The 17,527-nt window shown below is 36.4% G+C and overlaps 1 protein-coding gene across 1 annotated transcript in view; it reads left to right on the plus strand.

Moving 5' to 3' along the window:
- FGF2 (fibroblast growth factor 2) overlaps positions 1-17,527 on the plus strand; it is a 63,430-nt gene that overhangs the window by 40,559 nt on the left and 5,344 nt on the right. Inside the window, 1 exon segment of the mRNA XM_040626567.1 lies at positions 11,616-11,719. Coding sequence (XP_040482501.1) covers positions 11,616-11,719 — 104 coding nt within the window.

The raw sequence follows: 17,527 nt of genomic DNA on the forward strand, positions 1-17,527 counted from the left end.
AACTCCTGCTAATTCCTTGGTCTTCATTCAGTTATCACTGTTTCCAGGACACCTTTCATCTCCCAGGCCGGGTTATATCTACCTTCTGAGAACTCTCAAGGTGGTTTGTCTATATTTCTCTCATGGCACTTAAAGTATTGAGCTTGTTTAGTTGTTTGTATACCGTTGCTCTTCTCCTGGACTATACTGTATATTCTTCAAGGTCAAAAAAGTGGGTAGTAAGGAGGGCACGTATTGCATGGTGCACTGGGTGTTATACGCAACTAATGAATCATCGAGCTTTACATCAGAAACCAGGGATGTACTATATAGTGACTAACATAATAAAAAAAATATTTTAAAAAAACAGTGTTGTATTTTGTTTTGTGCTTCCTATTGCTTAGCACAGTACCTGGCACATAACTGTTACTAATAAATGTTTATTGAATGAATGAATAAATATATTCACCATTCTTGGAAACACAGACTTGACGGTTTCCAAGAATGCTATTCTTTCAACAGAGACAAAACTCTTTTAAATGTCAGCTTCCTTATTTATAAATGAGACAGGTACACTGAATAATCTCTGAAGTCCTTTACACCTCTAACAAATTGGTATTTCTGATTTTAAGATTTATCATCCTTGAGCATATTCAAAAGAAAACAATACGAATTCTGGGGGAAATTCCCAAGGAGTTCGAAAATATTTTGACCAGTGGCAATAATCCTGGAATAATAATTTGGCTTTTTGGTTATATTGCATAGTTAAATGTGTCAAGTGCTAATAATCTGAGCACTTGAACATTTTGAGTGGTTTGTTTAGGATGACCAGGGTTTCTGTTCCTTTGCTAACATAGCCAAATCATTTTAGGAAGATTGTAAATTTTCCTTTGCTAAAGATTTTCAAGTAAAAGTAAGACAGCTGTTTCTCTTGGATATTGTAAATGGGATTTAAGATGTAACTGTATAGTGATGGGACTCATTGACCACTAAGATCTTGCCTAATGATGAGATCCTTCAACTTTGTGGTTTACAGTTTTTGGGGTTTTGTTTTGTTTTGTTTTTTTGGTATAACAAAAAAAAAGTTGGGTAGCATACTATTTTTCCAAGTTCATCTTACTGGATTTAATATCAACATTAGAAAGCCACCAGAAGTCTGTTTATCAAAATTGTTGACTTCTGTGTATCCAAAAACTTAATATTGTGAGTGGTCTCCAGCTTGCTGAAGTGATCTGGTTAAATCAGTGTCCAAGGTCCACTTTAAAAAGGTCTTTTAATATAGTGTTTTTTTATAGCATATATATATATCATTGATACAGAAAACCACATAAAACATCTTGTACTTTAATGAGTTACTAGGTGAACATTCTTGTTACTGTCCCTCAGATAAAACAGAATTTTGGGGAATGCCTGGGTGGCTCAGTCGGTTAAGCGTCTGCCTTTAGCTCGGGTCATGGTCTCGGGGTCCTGGGATCGAGTCCCGCATTGGGCTGCCTGCTCAGCTGGGGAGCCTGCTTCTCCCCCTCCCTCTCCCGCTCGCCCGGCTTGTGCATGCTCTCTCTCTCTGTCAAATAAATAAATAAAATCTTAAAAAAACAAAAACAAAAACAGAATTTTGCCAGCCACCCGAGAAGCTTCTCTAAAATCACAGTCCCTTGCCTTCCCAATAGAAGTATACAGATTTTTATTTTAATCACTTATGATGTCTTAATAGTTTCATCACACCAATAGTCATCCTTAAATATTCTACTTTGCTTTTTAAATATGTGCGTTTTAAGCTCTCAGTCTGGATTTTGCTGATTGCTTTAGCTGCCTAGGACTTGACTGTTTAGGACGAATGTGGCTTATTTCATGCCTCAGTTCTAGAATGACATTCTACCTGGAATATCATTCCTCCTTGTCTCCCTACCCTGTACCTTCTTCATGGAATTACTTCCTACTCACCCTTCAAAACAGCTGAAATCTCATCCCTCCTAGAAAGATTTCCTGATTTTTCCATCTAATGACATGTCCTTTTCTATAGTCCCACAGCACCTGTATAAAACTCAGGTATCACACCAAGGGCATTGCTGCAATTGTTCCTTTACCCATTTTTCTCTTGCATGAGATGCCTTCATCCACCAAACATTCACTAGATACTTCTGTACACCTGGCACTGTGCTAATGCATGGGATACAGAGATGGATAAGATAGTTCTCTGTGCCCTCAAGAAATTTGTAGTTAGGAAGGGACAGATAAGTATGGTATAACATTGTTCTGAATGGAGAAAACAGGACAATATGAGAGTATATAGGAGAGGGTTCCTATCCTAAACTGAGGAGAGAAGGGAGGAGGGAATGACCATAGAAGGTTTTCCAGAGTAGATTATAATTCCAGAGTCTAGCTCAGTGTGTGCCACAGAGTAGTACTTATTATATATAACAACAAGGAATGTTCTATTTTATAGTAATTTATTGAGCACTTTTTAGGTGGCAAACTTCATAGTATTATCATGGAGAAAATATCTTTTTTAATAGCTATGGTAGACATTTTCGAGTGTATAACGGAAAACCTCTGTTTAAAGTAGGGTTTAGTTTTTATATAAGGTGAAAAACCAAGGCTTTAACATTTATCTAAGTATAAAAATACAAATTAATTTTACATTTCTAGACACTTTTACATTTCCAGGCTGAGGATGATAGCTTCCCTGGTTAGATGCAGACAGAATGGATTTTAATGATTCAGAAGAGTTGATGATTAAGTCATCCTCCATTTTTCAGAACAAATTTTGTTTTGCAGTCTTTTCTGTTTATTGTATTTTCTTTCCTGACAAGTGTGGAAAATTTTACAATGTACTCTTTATATGGAAATTTAATGTAATTCCTTTCATTTCCTTTCTTAAAGTACTTAATATTTAAAACCACTCCTTATGAAGACCTTCCTCCCCTCTTACCCTCAGCAAATGAAAGGTGTCTTTGGCTTATGCTTTTGCTAAGTCATTAAGACCCACTAGCTTGTTAAGTGTCTTCTAAATCTCAAGTATGATTATTGTATCTTTCCTCTCCATGAAGCCAGTGCAACATGGAACAGTGAAACTAAAAATCTAACTTGAATGCAACCAGATTTATTTTCACTGGATTGTACGTTTCAGTATTTTTGAGTACTGGCTGAGATTTCATATTGTGTAGAATCTGAAGAGTATCTGAGGGACTCTATCTGAACATTAACACAGTTTTTATACCTGTTATGGACTGGATGTTTGTGTTTCCACCCCTCCCCCAATTCATACATTGAAGTCCTAACACCAATGCAATGGTATTAGAAGGTGGGGCCTTTGGGATGTCCTCTCTCACCACTTTTATTCAACACAGTACTGGAAATCCTAGCCACAGCTATCACATAAGAAAAAGGAATAAAAGGCATCCATTGGTAAGGAAGAAGTAACACTTTCACTATCTGCAGATGACATGATACTATAGATAGAAAATCCTAAAGACTCCACCAAAAAACTACTGGAACTGATAATTTGATAAGGTGGTAAGATACAAAATCAATGTACAGAATAAATCTGTTGCACTCTATACACAAATAATGAAGCAGCAGAAAAAGAAATTAAGAAACAGTCCTATTTACAGTTGCACCAAAAATAGTAAGATAACGAGGAATAAACCTAACCAAAGAAGTGAAAGACCTGTACTCTGAAAACTAAAAAAACCACTGATGGAAGAAATTGAAGACGACACAAATGAAAAGATACTCCATGCTCATGGATTGGAAGAACAAATATTGTTAAAATGCACATACTATCCAAAGCAATCTACAGATTCAGTACAATCCCTATCAAAATACCAACAGCATATTTCACAGAACTAGAACAAATAATCCTAAAATTTGTATGGAACCACAAAAGACCCTGAATAGCTAAAACAATCTTGAAAAAGAACAAAGCTGGAGGTATCACAATCTAATTTCAAGTTATACTACAAAGCTGTAGTAATCAAAACAGTATGGTATGGGCACAAAAATAGACACAGATCAATGAAACAGAATAGAGAGCCCAGAAATAAACTCACGATTTATGTGGTCAATTAATCTTTGACAGAAGAGGCAAGTGTATAGGAAAAAAGATAATCTCTTCAACAAATGGTGTTGGGAAAAGTGGACAGCTATATGCGAAAGAATGAAACTGGGCCACTTTCTTACACCATACACAAAAATAAATTAAAAGTGGATTAAGGATCTAAATATGAGACTTGAAACCATAAAAATCCTAGAAGAGAGCATAGGCAGTCTCTCTGATATTGGCCATAGCAACTTCTTTTTACATAGGTCCTGAGGCAAGGAAAACAAAAACAAAAATAAACTGTCGGGACTACATCAAATAAAAGCTTCTGCACAGCAAGGAAATAATCAACAAAATTAAAAGACAACCTACAGAATGGGAGAATGTATTTGCAATGACATATCTGGTAAACAGTATCCAAAATATATAAAGAACTTACACAATTCAATGCCAAAAAAGAACCCCACCAAGTAATACAATTAAAAAAAAATAGAAGAAATAAATATACATTTCTCCAAAGAAGACATACAGATGGCTAAACATATGAAAAGTTGTTCAACATCACTCATCATCAGGGAAATGCAAACCAAGCCATCATGAGATATCCTCTCAGAATGACTGTCAGAATGGCTAAAATCAAAAACACAAGAAACAAGTGTTGACAAGGTGTGTAGAAAAAGGGACCTCACCAGACACCAACGCTAATAGCACCTTGATCTTGGATTCCTCAGCCTCCAGAACTGCGAGAAATAAGTGTTTATCACTTATGTCACCCGATCTATGGTATTTTTAGGATAGGTTGAATAATTAATACCCTTCAATACATTGTTACCCAAATTAGCACTATTGCCCAATGAAATGCCTTTGGTTACTTGTTTTGTTCTTTTATAACCTACAAAACTTTTTATTAGAGAAAGTTTAAAATATATACAAAAATAAAAGGACCAGTATAAAGATCATCATGTATCCATCCCCCAGCCTCAGTAGTCATCATCACATGACCAGTTGTTTCATCTAACCCTCCACTAGCTCCTTTCCCCTCCCTGGTACTGCATTATTTTGAAGTATATCCTAGCTGACATATTATTTTATCAAATATTTTAGAAAATGATTATGTAAGTCATTATATAAGTAATATGTACACTTATTACCTATTAGATACATAAATGATTAATATGTATCTCTAAAAGATAAGGACTTAAAAAAATAATCACAGTTCCATTCTCATGCATAAAAATTTAAAAATTCCCTTAGATGCACAAAATATCCAGTTAGAGTTAAAATTTCCCCTTGGCCTTATATTTTTCTACAAAAAATTTTAAAAATATTTGCTTTAATCAGAATTCAAGCAAGGGTTTACACATTGCTTTTATTGATATGTCCCTTATGTATGTCCTTATGTATTAGTAAGTATTCCCTCTGCTATTACTTTGGCCTTAATTGAAATTAGAGATCTTAATTAGAAATTTTTTTGTAGGGACACCTGGGTGGCTCAATTGGTTAAGCAGCTGCCTTCAGCTCAGGTCATGATTCAGTTCAGGCCGTGTGGGATTGAGCCCGGCATGGGGCTCCTTGCTCAGCAGGGAGCCTGCATCTCCCTCTGCCTGACTCTCCCCCTGCTTGTGCTCTCTCTCTGTCTCTCTCTGTGGCAAATAAGTAAATACAATCTTAAAAAAATAGAAAGAAATCTTTTTGTAGTTCTTACTCTTAATAATACAGAACAATCTGGTTACCAGAGGGGAGGGGAGTGAGGGGATGGCTGAAATAGGTGATGGGAGAATAGGGAGTGCACTTGTGATGAGCACTGGGTGATGTATGGAACGAATGAATTATTATACTGTACACCTGAAACTGATATAACACTGTATGTTAACTGGAATTTAAATAAAAAATATATATAACATAAAGTAGTAATATGGCAAAAAAAAGGATCTTTTTCTAGTTCTCGTGGTAGAAGCTTTGATTTTCACAGTCTTTGCTTTTCTAATATAAACACTTAACGCTACAGCTTTCCCTTTAAGCATGTTGAGTTTCCATTATACAATTAGGAAATATTTTCTAATTTCCCTTGTATTTATCTGTGGCTTTTTTTAGAAGTATATTGCTTAATCTCCAAATATTTGGAGGATTTTCTAGATAACTTATTGTTACTAATTTCTAATATAATACTTTGTTTGATTTTAATCCTTTTAAATGTATTGAGACTTGTTTGATTGCCAGTATATAATTTATTCTTGGGATTATTAAAAAGAATGCATATTCTGTTTGGGTGTAGTGGTCTTTAAGTGTCAATTTGGTGGGCACATTCACATGTGAAAGAGTGACGTTGGATATTCATACCTCATAAAAAGTTAAAATGGATCAAAACCTAAACGGATAAGAGAAAAGCTTAGTTGTAAAACTTCATTCATGACCCTGGATTATGTAGCGGTTTCTTAGGACAATAAAAACACAATAATAACAAAATTGGTAAACTGGATTTCATGAAAATTAAAGATGTTTCTATTTCAAAGGACAACATCAAGAGAGTGGAAAATCAACCCACAGGTTGGGAGAAAATATTTGCAAATCAGATATATGATTAGGGATTTGTGTCTCAAATCCATAAAGAGCTCTTAGAACTCAGTGATAAAAAGACGACCTAATTTAAAAATGAGCCAAGGATTTGAATAGATGTTTCTCTAAAGAATATATACAAACAGCCAATGAGTACATGAAAAGATGCCTAATATCATTACCCAACAGAAAAATATCAACATATCAAAGCTATGAGATACCACTTCACACCCAAATAGGCTGGCTATAATAAAAACAGAAAAACAGGGGCGCCTGGGTAGCGCAGTCGTTAAGCCTCTGCCTTCGGCTCAGGGCGTGATCCTGGCATTCTGGGATCGAGCCCCACATCAGGCTCCTCCGCTGGGAGCCTGCTTCTTCCTCTCCCACTCCCCCTGCTTGTGTTCCCTCTCTCGCTGGCTGTCTCTCTCTGTCAAATAAATAAATAAAATCATAAAAAAACAAAACAAAACAGAAAAACAGGGGGAAAAAAAAAAACCAACACCAAAAACAAAAACCCAAAACACAGACTATAGCAAATGCGGTCTGGATGTAGAGAAACTGGAACCCTCAATTTCTAGTGAAACTGTAAAATGGTTGCTTTGAAAAGTCTGACAATTCCTAAATGATTAACCATAGTCAGCATATGACTTAGTAATTTGACTTTTCAGTGTATACCCAGAAGAAATGAAAATGTCTACCCAAAATCTTGCTTCTGTAGCATGTTCATAGCAGTATAATTCATAGTAGCCCCAAATTGGAAACAAGATTGATGTTCATCAACCAGTGCAGTTAAATCAAATGTGGTTTATCTAGTCCATAGAATGTTATTTGGCAATAAAAAGGAATTAAGTAGTGATAATGGCTACCACACGGATGAACCTTGAAAACCTTATGCTAAGTGAAAGAAGCCGTCATAAAAGACCATAAACTGCATGATTCCATCTATATGAAATATCCAGAATAGGAAAATCTATAGAGACAGGAAGTGGATTAGTGGTAGTGTAGGCCTGGGGATGGTGCTATTGGGGACATGGGAGGTGAATACTAAAGGGTATGGGATGATGAAAATGTTCTAAAATTGATTGTAGTAACGGTTGCACAACTCTGTGACTACTGAAATCCACTGAATTGTATGTACACTTTAAATGAATTGCATCATATATGAATTATTACAGACTGTTAAAAAACAAAGGAACCAATAGTTCAGGACAAGAGCCCTTGATATTACTTAATATCATGGTGACTTTAGAAAAAGAACTTGTCAGCTGGAGTTAATTGATTTGAACAACTCAAGTTCACTAGGCAAATAAGCATAGGGTAGCTTACAATGATGGCAGTTAATTTTTTTTTTAGCACAGTTTTCAACTGACTATGATGTTAAGAGGAGAATAAAGTCTCAGGTAATGAAAGCTACATGATATAAAAAGAAAAAAGTCAGGTCAAGTTGGTAGGTAGTGTTATTCATATATTCCATATTCTTATTGCTTTATTCTGTCAAATTTTGCTTGAGATATTTTAGGATTCTATTATTACGTGCTACACATTTAAGATTATTATGTTGTCTTGACATATCTGACCTCTTATCATCATGCAATCACCTTGTTCACCTCCACAGTACTTGCCTTGAAGTCCACATTATCAGATATTAATATAGCCATATCAGCATTATTATACCTGGGTGTGAATTTTACGTTTTTCCCCACGTTTTTACTTTCAATTTGCCTTTGTCTTTATATTTAAAGCATTTTTCTTACAAACAACACAGTTGAGTTTTGCCTTTTTATCTTGACAATTTTTTTCCCTTAAATGTAAATGTTAATTTACATTTAGTGTAATTATTGATATGCTGGGTTTAATCTGCCATCTTGGCACTTGTTTTCTAATTTCCCCATCTGTTCTTTGTCCAGTTTCTCTTTTCCTTCCTTCTTTTGGATTAATTTGGTACTTTTTTTGTATTCTATTTTGCCTTATAGCCCAGCTGCCAACTGTTTGGGTAGGTCAGCAGTTAGCCTTGCTCTTGAACTCAACCCCTGGCTTGTCTTGGAAGATCTCTCTTCATCCTGCTTTGCATTTGGTGAAGGCTCGTTGCTTGTCAGAGGGATCTTACTCAGAGATTGACCTGCTCCTAGCCTTCAGCCAACTGCTGCTTTGCACTCAGCAAAAATTTCTCAGCCCTTCTGTCGCGTCCCAGCCTTTGATGTGTGTTGGTTGTGCACTCGGTGCAAGCTGTGTGAAAGAGAACTGGCAGGTGGGTATGGAGTCGTTCTTTGATTAGAACTCCTCAGACTCTAACTTCTCACATCAACAGTTGTTAAGAGTTAATAAAGTTTCAGCTGGCTTCTCCATACTTCCCTTTTTGGCAGGTTTATTCTTTCTCGTGTCAGAGATAAAAGCAGTTAGGCATCTCTTCTTTGGGAAGGGGTCATTTGTATGTGGAATTTAGTTCATTTGGGTTCTTTTCATCTCAGCTTTAATGGGTTTTTAAAGAAAATTTATGATTTTATGGCTTATACAGCTTGTTGTTTTAGGCTGTGGTTATTTTTAGAGTGTATATTTTAATAATTATATGGCAATAGAAACTTTTTTAAGCATCTACAATTAATGTTTATTTTTTAGTGGCTTAATGAGTGATAATCGTCTAGTGTGGAATACCCACGGAATCTGTAAAAGATCAATGAATAAATGAATGATGGCATTTACTTTAGGTATTGAGTCACTGGTATTGGCCCCACATTAATATACATAATCTCTCTTATGACCAGTAATACACACTTAATGATGGTGGGCTACAGCTAGGCTACAGTTTATTGATAAACCACCAAAAGAAAGTACAGCGATTATGCAATTTCGCCTCATGAGCATTTTTGCAGCCTTACGAGTTAAAAAGAGATAAAAATGTATTCATAATTAATATGGCTTATCTGGATCACTTTAGAGCTGTATACAAGGTTTGGTCATACTTATTAAGACAATTTTGGTTATATTTGTTAAAAATAAAACTTATTTTCTACACTTCCCTATAATGTTGTGAAAAAGACTTTATGCCCTTCTTTGTTTAGTTTTCATGTTTGATTGTATTTCTTTTACCTTACATTATCTGTTAAGATTCTATAGAGAAATTTTGCCTGGTAAGTGCAGGCTCACCTAATGCTATGGCCTCTGAAATCTAGGAGCGACTGGTACACAGAGGAGAATCAGGCATTAAATGTTCAACAGATTTTTTTTAATGTAAATTCTCAAACATTCATAAAGTAGTGCAAATAGAATAATAAAATCCCAAGCTTCTAATAACTATTGACATAGGTTAATCAATCTTGTTTTATGCTGCCCACTTTATAAAAAAAATGGATTGGCTGCTAGAATATTTTATTTATTTTTGATTGCTAAAATGTTTTAAAGTTAATCCCAGATGTTATGTCTTGTTTCACCTGTAGGTTGCTCTGCCTGATACAGAAAATTTTAAGACATAATTACTATGACATATCTAATAAAGTTAATAATTCCAGAATTTTTCAAACATTGCTTTTTCATGTCATGTTTCCCTAGCTACCTAGAAACACCTGGGAAAATTAACTTACTTTGTTTCTAATGCTATCTGATTAATATTATGCTGATTTCTAAACATTTGAATATTTACTACTTTTTTTTTATTGCTCTCAAGAATGTCCTAGATATGTTCATAGGCCACATAATGGCCTATGAAAAAATTCATTCTGAGTCCAGGTAAATTTTATAAAGAATGTATACTTGATCCCCTTATGGTGATTTATAATGCAGGTTATAAGAAGCAAAGGTCTGAGACGTTTGGCAGTAAAGAGTTAACTTGGCTTAACCAAGAGTTTCCTATTATTTAGCCCCAGAATCTGTTTTTTATGTAACCTCTGTTAGCTAAAATACATTTTGGAGAATACATTTTAGGCAGGAGAATGGTACCTCTGAATAGAAAAACAGAAGCTGTTAACTTCATTTTTATTTGAATTAGATAATTATCTTTATGGCACAATCATAATCATGTAATATTTTCCCCCCTATGATCTGCAGTAGAACAGGTCATCCTCTTCAGGATCTTACATTCTGAAAATCTTTCAACACACTGTAAAAGCAAATTAAGTATGAGCATTTTGTTTTTTATGAGATAGAGATTTGCCACCCCCTCCCAAAATGTATACATCGTAACCCGTCTGTAAAGAAAGAAAAATGCATTGGTATTATATTAAAGGGGAAGCTAGAAATAAGATGTGTAGAAACTTAAGGAAATACAAACCAAAAGATTATAGTGATCAAGTATATTTTATTTGTGAAGAATTGGTTAAAATTATCTTTAAAGAGGCACTGGGGTGACTCTGCTAGTTGGTTAAATGTGGACTCTGCTTAAGATTCTCTCCCTCTCCCTCTGCCCCTTCCCCCACCATCGTGTGCACTCTCAAAAAAAACTTTTAGTAAGTTTAAACTTAGGCAGTAGTGTGGAAATTCTCACAAGTGGTTTACCTTTTTATGTACTTTTATTTTAAAAAAATATTTATTGGAGAGAGGGAGAGAAAGCATGAGCATTGGGGGGGGGGGCACCGGGAGGGGGAGAATCCACAAGCAGACTGCCCACTGAGTGCAGAGCCTGAAGCCAGGCTCAATCCCAGGACCCTGAGAGGATGACCTGAGCTGAAACCAAGAGTCGGCGGCTTAACTGACTAAGCCACCCAGGTGCCCCTACATTTTTATGTACTTTAAAATATGTTCACTTTTATAAACATGTAAGCATTTAACGGAGCCAAGTGGAGGCTAATTGCCTATCAAAGGAAAACACTCCCTGTTCTGCCGCTCTTCTCTGCCCACTGACCCTGAGTAAGAAGGGGTCTAGAGGCACTCGTGTTCTAGAGGATCTGCGTGTCACCCCAATATGATCTAATCGACACCCATCCCGTCTCCCCACCTTGCCAAACCTCTAGAGTGGATTAGCGGATTGCTCTTGTCTTCATGTTGTGTAAATGTGTAGACGGCTCTTTTTTTCTGTGATGCCACAAAGGTGATTTTTCCATTACAGTCAAACTGCAACTTCAAGCGGAAGAGAGAGGGGTTGTGTCCATCAAAGGAGTATGTGCAAATCGCTATCTTGCCATGAAGGAAGATGGAAGATTACTGGCTTCTGTAAGTAATACTCTTTTTGTAGGTTTTTTTTGTTGTTGTTGTTGTTGGCTTTTATTGCTGTTAATTTACTAATATTGGTATTTATTCTTTATTAAGGATTTTGCAAGTATTATATAATTTAATCTTCATATTCACCCTATAAGATAGTATTACTCTATTTCATGGATGCAAAAACTGAAGTTCTGAGGGAGTAAGTAACCATGGAAACACAGCTCATATGAGGTAGAGCCTGGATGGCACTTGAGGCAGACTTGACTCGAGAGCATGAGCTCTAATTCATCGCATTGTACTGCCTTCTCTGCAAAGCTACTATGCTAGAGTTGTACAAAAAACTCTCATACTGTGCATCTTGAAGATCAGTGGGATGGACATATAAAATTTTGAGTATCAGTTTTTAAGTTTCTTTCAGATCTCACATACAAAATGCTTGCAGTATAGAATATGAGTTGAGAATGTGGGCTCTTAACCCAGATACTGATACCGGCACTGGCACATACTAGCTGTGTGTTCTTGAGCAAATTGTTCGGAGTTAGTTCCCTTACCACCTGTAAAATAGAGATAATAAAGAGCCTATCTTGCAGAGTTTTTGTGAGGACTAAATTAGATAATTTATATCAAATGCCCAATCAGGATCATGCATAATAGGTCCTCAAAAGTTTTACTTCCTCTTCTCACTTATCTATAAGCTCATTTAGGACAAGGACTTCACTTTTTTCCTTTTTATCACAGCTAGTCAGGAGTCCTAGCTCCTGGCTAGTACTTTGCACTAATGCAGCCTCCCTGTGAACTCCACCACTGTTATTAGACCAGGGTCACATGTCTGTTGGGCAGACACGATATGTGGGAAATACTGCAGAGAAATAAAGCAGTATAAAAGATAGCCCCCACTTCTGTCTCAGTGGGGGAGTAGACGGGGACATACACCTCAAACAGTGTGTGTGTTTATGTATACACACAAACCATAGCCATGATACCAACACCAGTAGCCAGTTACTATTGCCTATAACTTTCCCCACATAAGAGATTTAATATTACTGAGCAGTTGTGGTGTTTTAAGCCATACACTTAGTTTTGAAATTTTTTCTGAGTGACGACCTTTGGATTTCTGAAGGTACCAAAACAGATTTACAGAGAAAAAGAGTATTTCAATCAACTGATTGATCATCTGACAAAGATACATTTATGTTGATATGTTATCAACTTATGTGACTTTTGTGGGATGAATAGTAGCTCGGGGTGTAATGGCGTATGCTCCCTCTTTGGTAGTTGAATAAACTGTAGAATCGTCCAAGAATAGCCAATATTTCTGAGTGTACAGTGTGCCAGATGCTAGTCATCTGGGTCATAAAACTGAATACAAAATTGTGCCCTTAATGAATCACAGTCCTGGGGAGGCAGAAGTGCAAGTATTTATAATAACTGTAAGGGTTTTGATATGTTCCTTCTATATTTTGTATAAATGCATAGTAATATTGGATAGGAAGTAAGAAGTATTATGACATAGGAAGTAATATGGGAAAGGAAGTGATTAAACTCATCTTGGAAGACGACCTATCAATAGGATTTTAGATGATGTAGAAGAAGGAATTCATCAGGCAGTCAGGGAGCAGAGGAGTGGAGTTTTAGAACACAGTACATGCAAAGGCATGGGTGCAGAAGGCTTAGGAGGTATTTTCTGTAGCATTACAAAGAATTCACTACTGCAGGAGTGTAAAGCGCAAGGGAAATGCAGAGTGGAAGGAAGAAGTAAGGCTGGAGAGGTAGACAGACTGGCTGCTGAAGTGCCTTATACACCATGGGTTACAAGCACTGGAAAGCCCATGAAGAATTTTAAGGAGAGACATGATCTGTTTTGAATTTGAGAAAGATCACTCTGGCAGCGGTGTAGAGGACGGACTTGAGAGGGCCGACACTGCTGGAGACAAACCAGTTAGAAGGCCATGGTAACAGTCCAAGCAGGTGATGATGAAAACCTGGCAATGACAGGAAAGAGAGGACTGAGTAAAGTACTAGCACTTGAGATTGATTAGATTTAGGAGTGAAGTAGCGGGAAAAGTCCGAGGTTCTGGTTTGGATGAGAAGGTAGATGAGCAAGGGGAAAGAGGAAAGAGCAAGTTCTGCAAAAAAGGTAATACAGGTTCAAATTTAGACTTACCTGGTTTGAATTGCCTAAGAGAAACTCAGGTAGAGATGTTCACTACATAGTTGTAATTGTGGTTCCTGAACTTGGAAAAGAGGTCTGTGTCCATATATAGATTTGGGTGTCGTCAGCGTATAGGTAATAGTCAAATTAGGGGAATGGACGCAGTTTCTAGGCAAAAAATATAGTCCCCAAAGATTGACTACTTGGGACTTTTATGTCTACAGACCTTGTTTTTTTTTTTCCTACCAGTCTGTTGTCAACTTAAAGGGTGATGTAATATGTTGGGAATCTACCAAAGTAGCATTTTAAATATTTCCAGGACAGTGAATCAGTAGGTTTGGATGACCTTGAGTTTGTAGAGAGGAGAGGTTTATTCCTACTCTTCTCACATCAGGATGTGACAAAAGACATGTAGTGTGATTCATGATGGCTCTGCAAAGGTTTGGTGTTGGTTTGGTTACTGTCATGAAAAAAACCAGTGAAGGTGGTGGAGAAAATAAGGAGATGCATACCTTTGCTTTTGTTATGACTAACTGAACAGCACTAGTCAAGTGGTTTTAAAGCTCTCACTTTTTCTCTTTCTTAATCTGGTTCAGTGAACGATTTGAAACTGTTATCCTATAGTTTTCTACTTACTGAGATTAGAAGATCCAGTAACCTGGTAATCACGGTGGCCCTATAAGATACTCATGGGAGGGGTTATTTATCTCCAGAATGTAGGCTGGAATTTACGTTCATCTGTAATGATGAAAACCTTCATAGTTGTCAAAAGTGATGAAAACAGAAGCTACTCTACTTTAAAGCACATCTCTGAAATTACTGGGGTCCATAAAAGAGATGAATTTAGAACAATAGACCTGAAGACTAAACTATCTTCTCGGTCTTACAGAATTCTCCACAAGTTAGACGTAAGAGAATTCTGACCTTTTCTCTTGGTAAATAGTCATTAAGCTTTCCAGACTGTTGATTCGGTGCCATCAGAAGCAGAAAGTGCTCCGAAATAAAGTGTTTTATAGTTTCTTAGCTCAGCAGGACCTTTCACAAGATTAAGGTATTTTATTTAGTCTAAAATATGTTTCTATCTCCTTGGATATATGTTAATTCTTTCTGATACAACAGATTTCCTTCAAGTTGATGCAGTAAGAGTTAATTTAGCAATGCTTAGAAATTTATCACAAACTATGTAGGAACAAAGTCACAGCTATTACACATAAATGGAAAATTCAGGATTTATCAGTTTCGAGCAATGGCATCAGCCAAGATTCAGTTGTTGTTGCTCCCATCATAGGCTCTATTCTTGCCAAGTTCACAACCTAATCTCCAGTCTTACCATTCAGTGTATGCGGCTTGCTTCCTTGACTTTTCAGCAGCAATCCTATCTCTTTCAAATTAGTCTGGGTGGGCTATGTCAATTTTCAGATGAGAAGTCCCCCTACCCTCAAATCAAGGAGGTGATGTTGGTGGGTCAGTAAGTGACCTATTTCTTTCTGAGTCAGATCCATAGGCTGTGAGCTGTCAACAACAGCAACTTTTAGGCAAGAAACTAAAAGTCTTGACCCTTGGCTATTAATACTATCTGTGCCAACATTTAATGGGTTGAGATGAATCACTGATGGTAAAAGACACCACAGCCAGGGATGTCAGCAGAGACCTCACTCAGGTGACAATGAGAAGAGACAGCCGGCATATGAAAAGCTAAGCAAAACAAAAAACCGAATAGCAACTTTTGGTTTAAGTCTAGTGTTGTGACCACTAGCCATCATGGGGATGCAGATGCCCCTTACGATCTGGAGAAACTGGGGTTTATAAACTTGCACTTGCCACAGGCATAATTCTTTCCACCCTTCTACCTGACCCCATTTGACTGTTGTATTATGGCACATCCCTGGGTTCTTTTGCCGTCTCCCCTGTTTATGATTCCTGCAGTGATTTGCAAAACATTCTCATTTCCTCTTAGAAGAGTACTCTGGACACATAAAATATTTTGGTTTCTAAGAGTCATGTTATGTTGATTGCTACCAGTTGAGAGTATGAAAAAAGACTAGGGTGTTCCCCCTCCCCCCAATACCTTCACATAGTAATGGCATGAATGCTTTTAAGCTAAGGAATCCTCACTGTTTGAAAACATTTCTTAAGGGTCTTTCCCCTGCCCTCTTTTGAAGCTAGAAAACACAAAAGTTTAGAGCAACTATATTTAACTGCCAAAGCCTATATTTAGAGGCTGAACTTGAGTAGTTTTTTAATACGCAACAGACTCTTATTCCATTCCATAGAGGATAAATTTTGTTGCCATGAACAACAGGGAGGTCCAGAACAAATATTAGCATTTATGATTTCTTATGTGTTCACAAAATTGTAGGTTTTAAAAAACTGCATATAGTGAGGTTAACTGTAGTTTTAAATTTAAGTCACCAAACAACATCCGTGTTGGCATTTGCAAAGAAAACTTGCCTGGTCTTTATGTGCTAGAAAATTGCATGTTGACTTCTATATAATGCTGTAATAAATCATGATATCCTGAACAAGATATCTCAATATTAGAAATGTGTATATAACTTGTATGGATCCATAATAGTGAAAAATGAAAAAAAAATTTATTCTCTGAGGATATACACTTAATTACTGTAAAAGTAAAATACATTTTTTAACCTATAGAATATCTTTCTTAGTTGAGGGGCCTTAAAAATGAAATGAGACCTACATAAACAGCAAAGTAGGGAAAACAGATTTTTGAGGGCTCAGTTATCTAGAATGACAATATATACTGATCAGGTTTGTCAGAAAAATACACTAATTGAAGAGGAATGTATATTATTTTTAAGAGCTATACCCTAGATTAAATGCAAAGTTTACTACCTAATGAGAATTACTGCTTTTAGAAACCAGTCTTATAAAATTTTACACATCTTATATGTATATACAAAGATTAAGGTCAAATTAGCTTTTAACCTTTCACAATTTGTTTTATTTTGTTCTGAAATAATCAACATTGTTACTTACATCATGTCTGTTTTTAATTCTCAGAAGTGGTGTAAGCAAAGCATTTTTGGATCTAGGTTGAGCAAACTCCCTCATAAGCCAAAACTGGAAAATCAAAGTACTGTAAAAGAATAAACAATCCAAAAAACAGAGCATGGGGAAATGGCCATAAAGTTCACATCTAACATTTAGCAGTGGACCAGATTTGTGCAATCGATGAGTAAGGGGAAGAGACGGTGGTTAGGAGAAATTACCCTGCTTATCTCTTTTCTCATTGTCTATCAAGCCTTTGTCAATCTTGATCATCCGGCTGAGGTAGTGTTTGTCTCTACTATAAAGTTATTATTTTCCCCCCTTTCTACCCTGTATTCTTTGGAAGTAAGTCACTATATATAGTCCACATTTAAGGGATGGGGGCTAATGCTCCATCTCCTTGAGAGAGAAATATTTATAAATTTGGAATTCTTTTGCCTGAGAAATTTGCCTATTCTCATTTATTTATTCAATCACTTTTATCAGTATACACTCATGGGTGTTTATTTTATCCTTTGGGTTATAATCCAAACTGTGTTATTTATTTTGTTCAAATTGCTTTTGCTATGGTCATTGGGAGCTTTTCCAGTTGGCTCCTGTACTCTTTGACACACCCCATCAGTGCTGGAGGATTTTGAGCACTTGATAATAGT

This window comes from Ursus maritimus, unplaced genomic scaffold (assembly GCF_017311325.1).
Source record: "Ursus maritimus isolate PB19 unplaced genomic scaffold, ASM1731132v1 scaffold_11, whole genome shotgun sequence".
In the NCBI taxonomy this organism is placed as follows: Eukaryota; Metazoa; Chordata; class Mammalia; order Carnivora; family Ursidae; genus Ursus; species Ursus maritimus.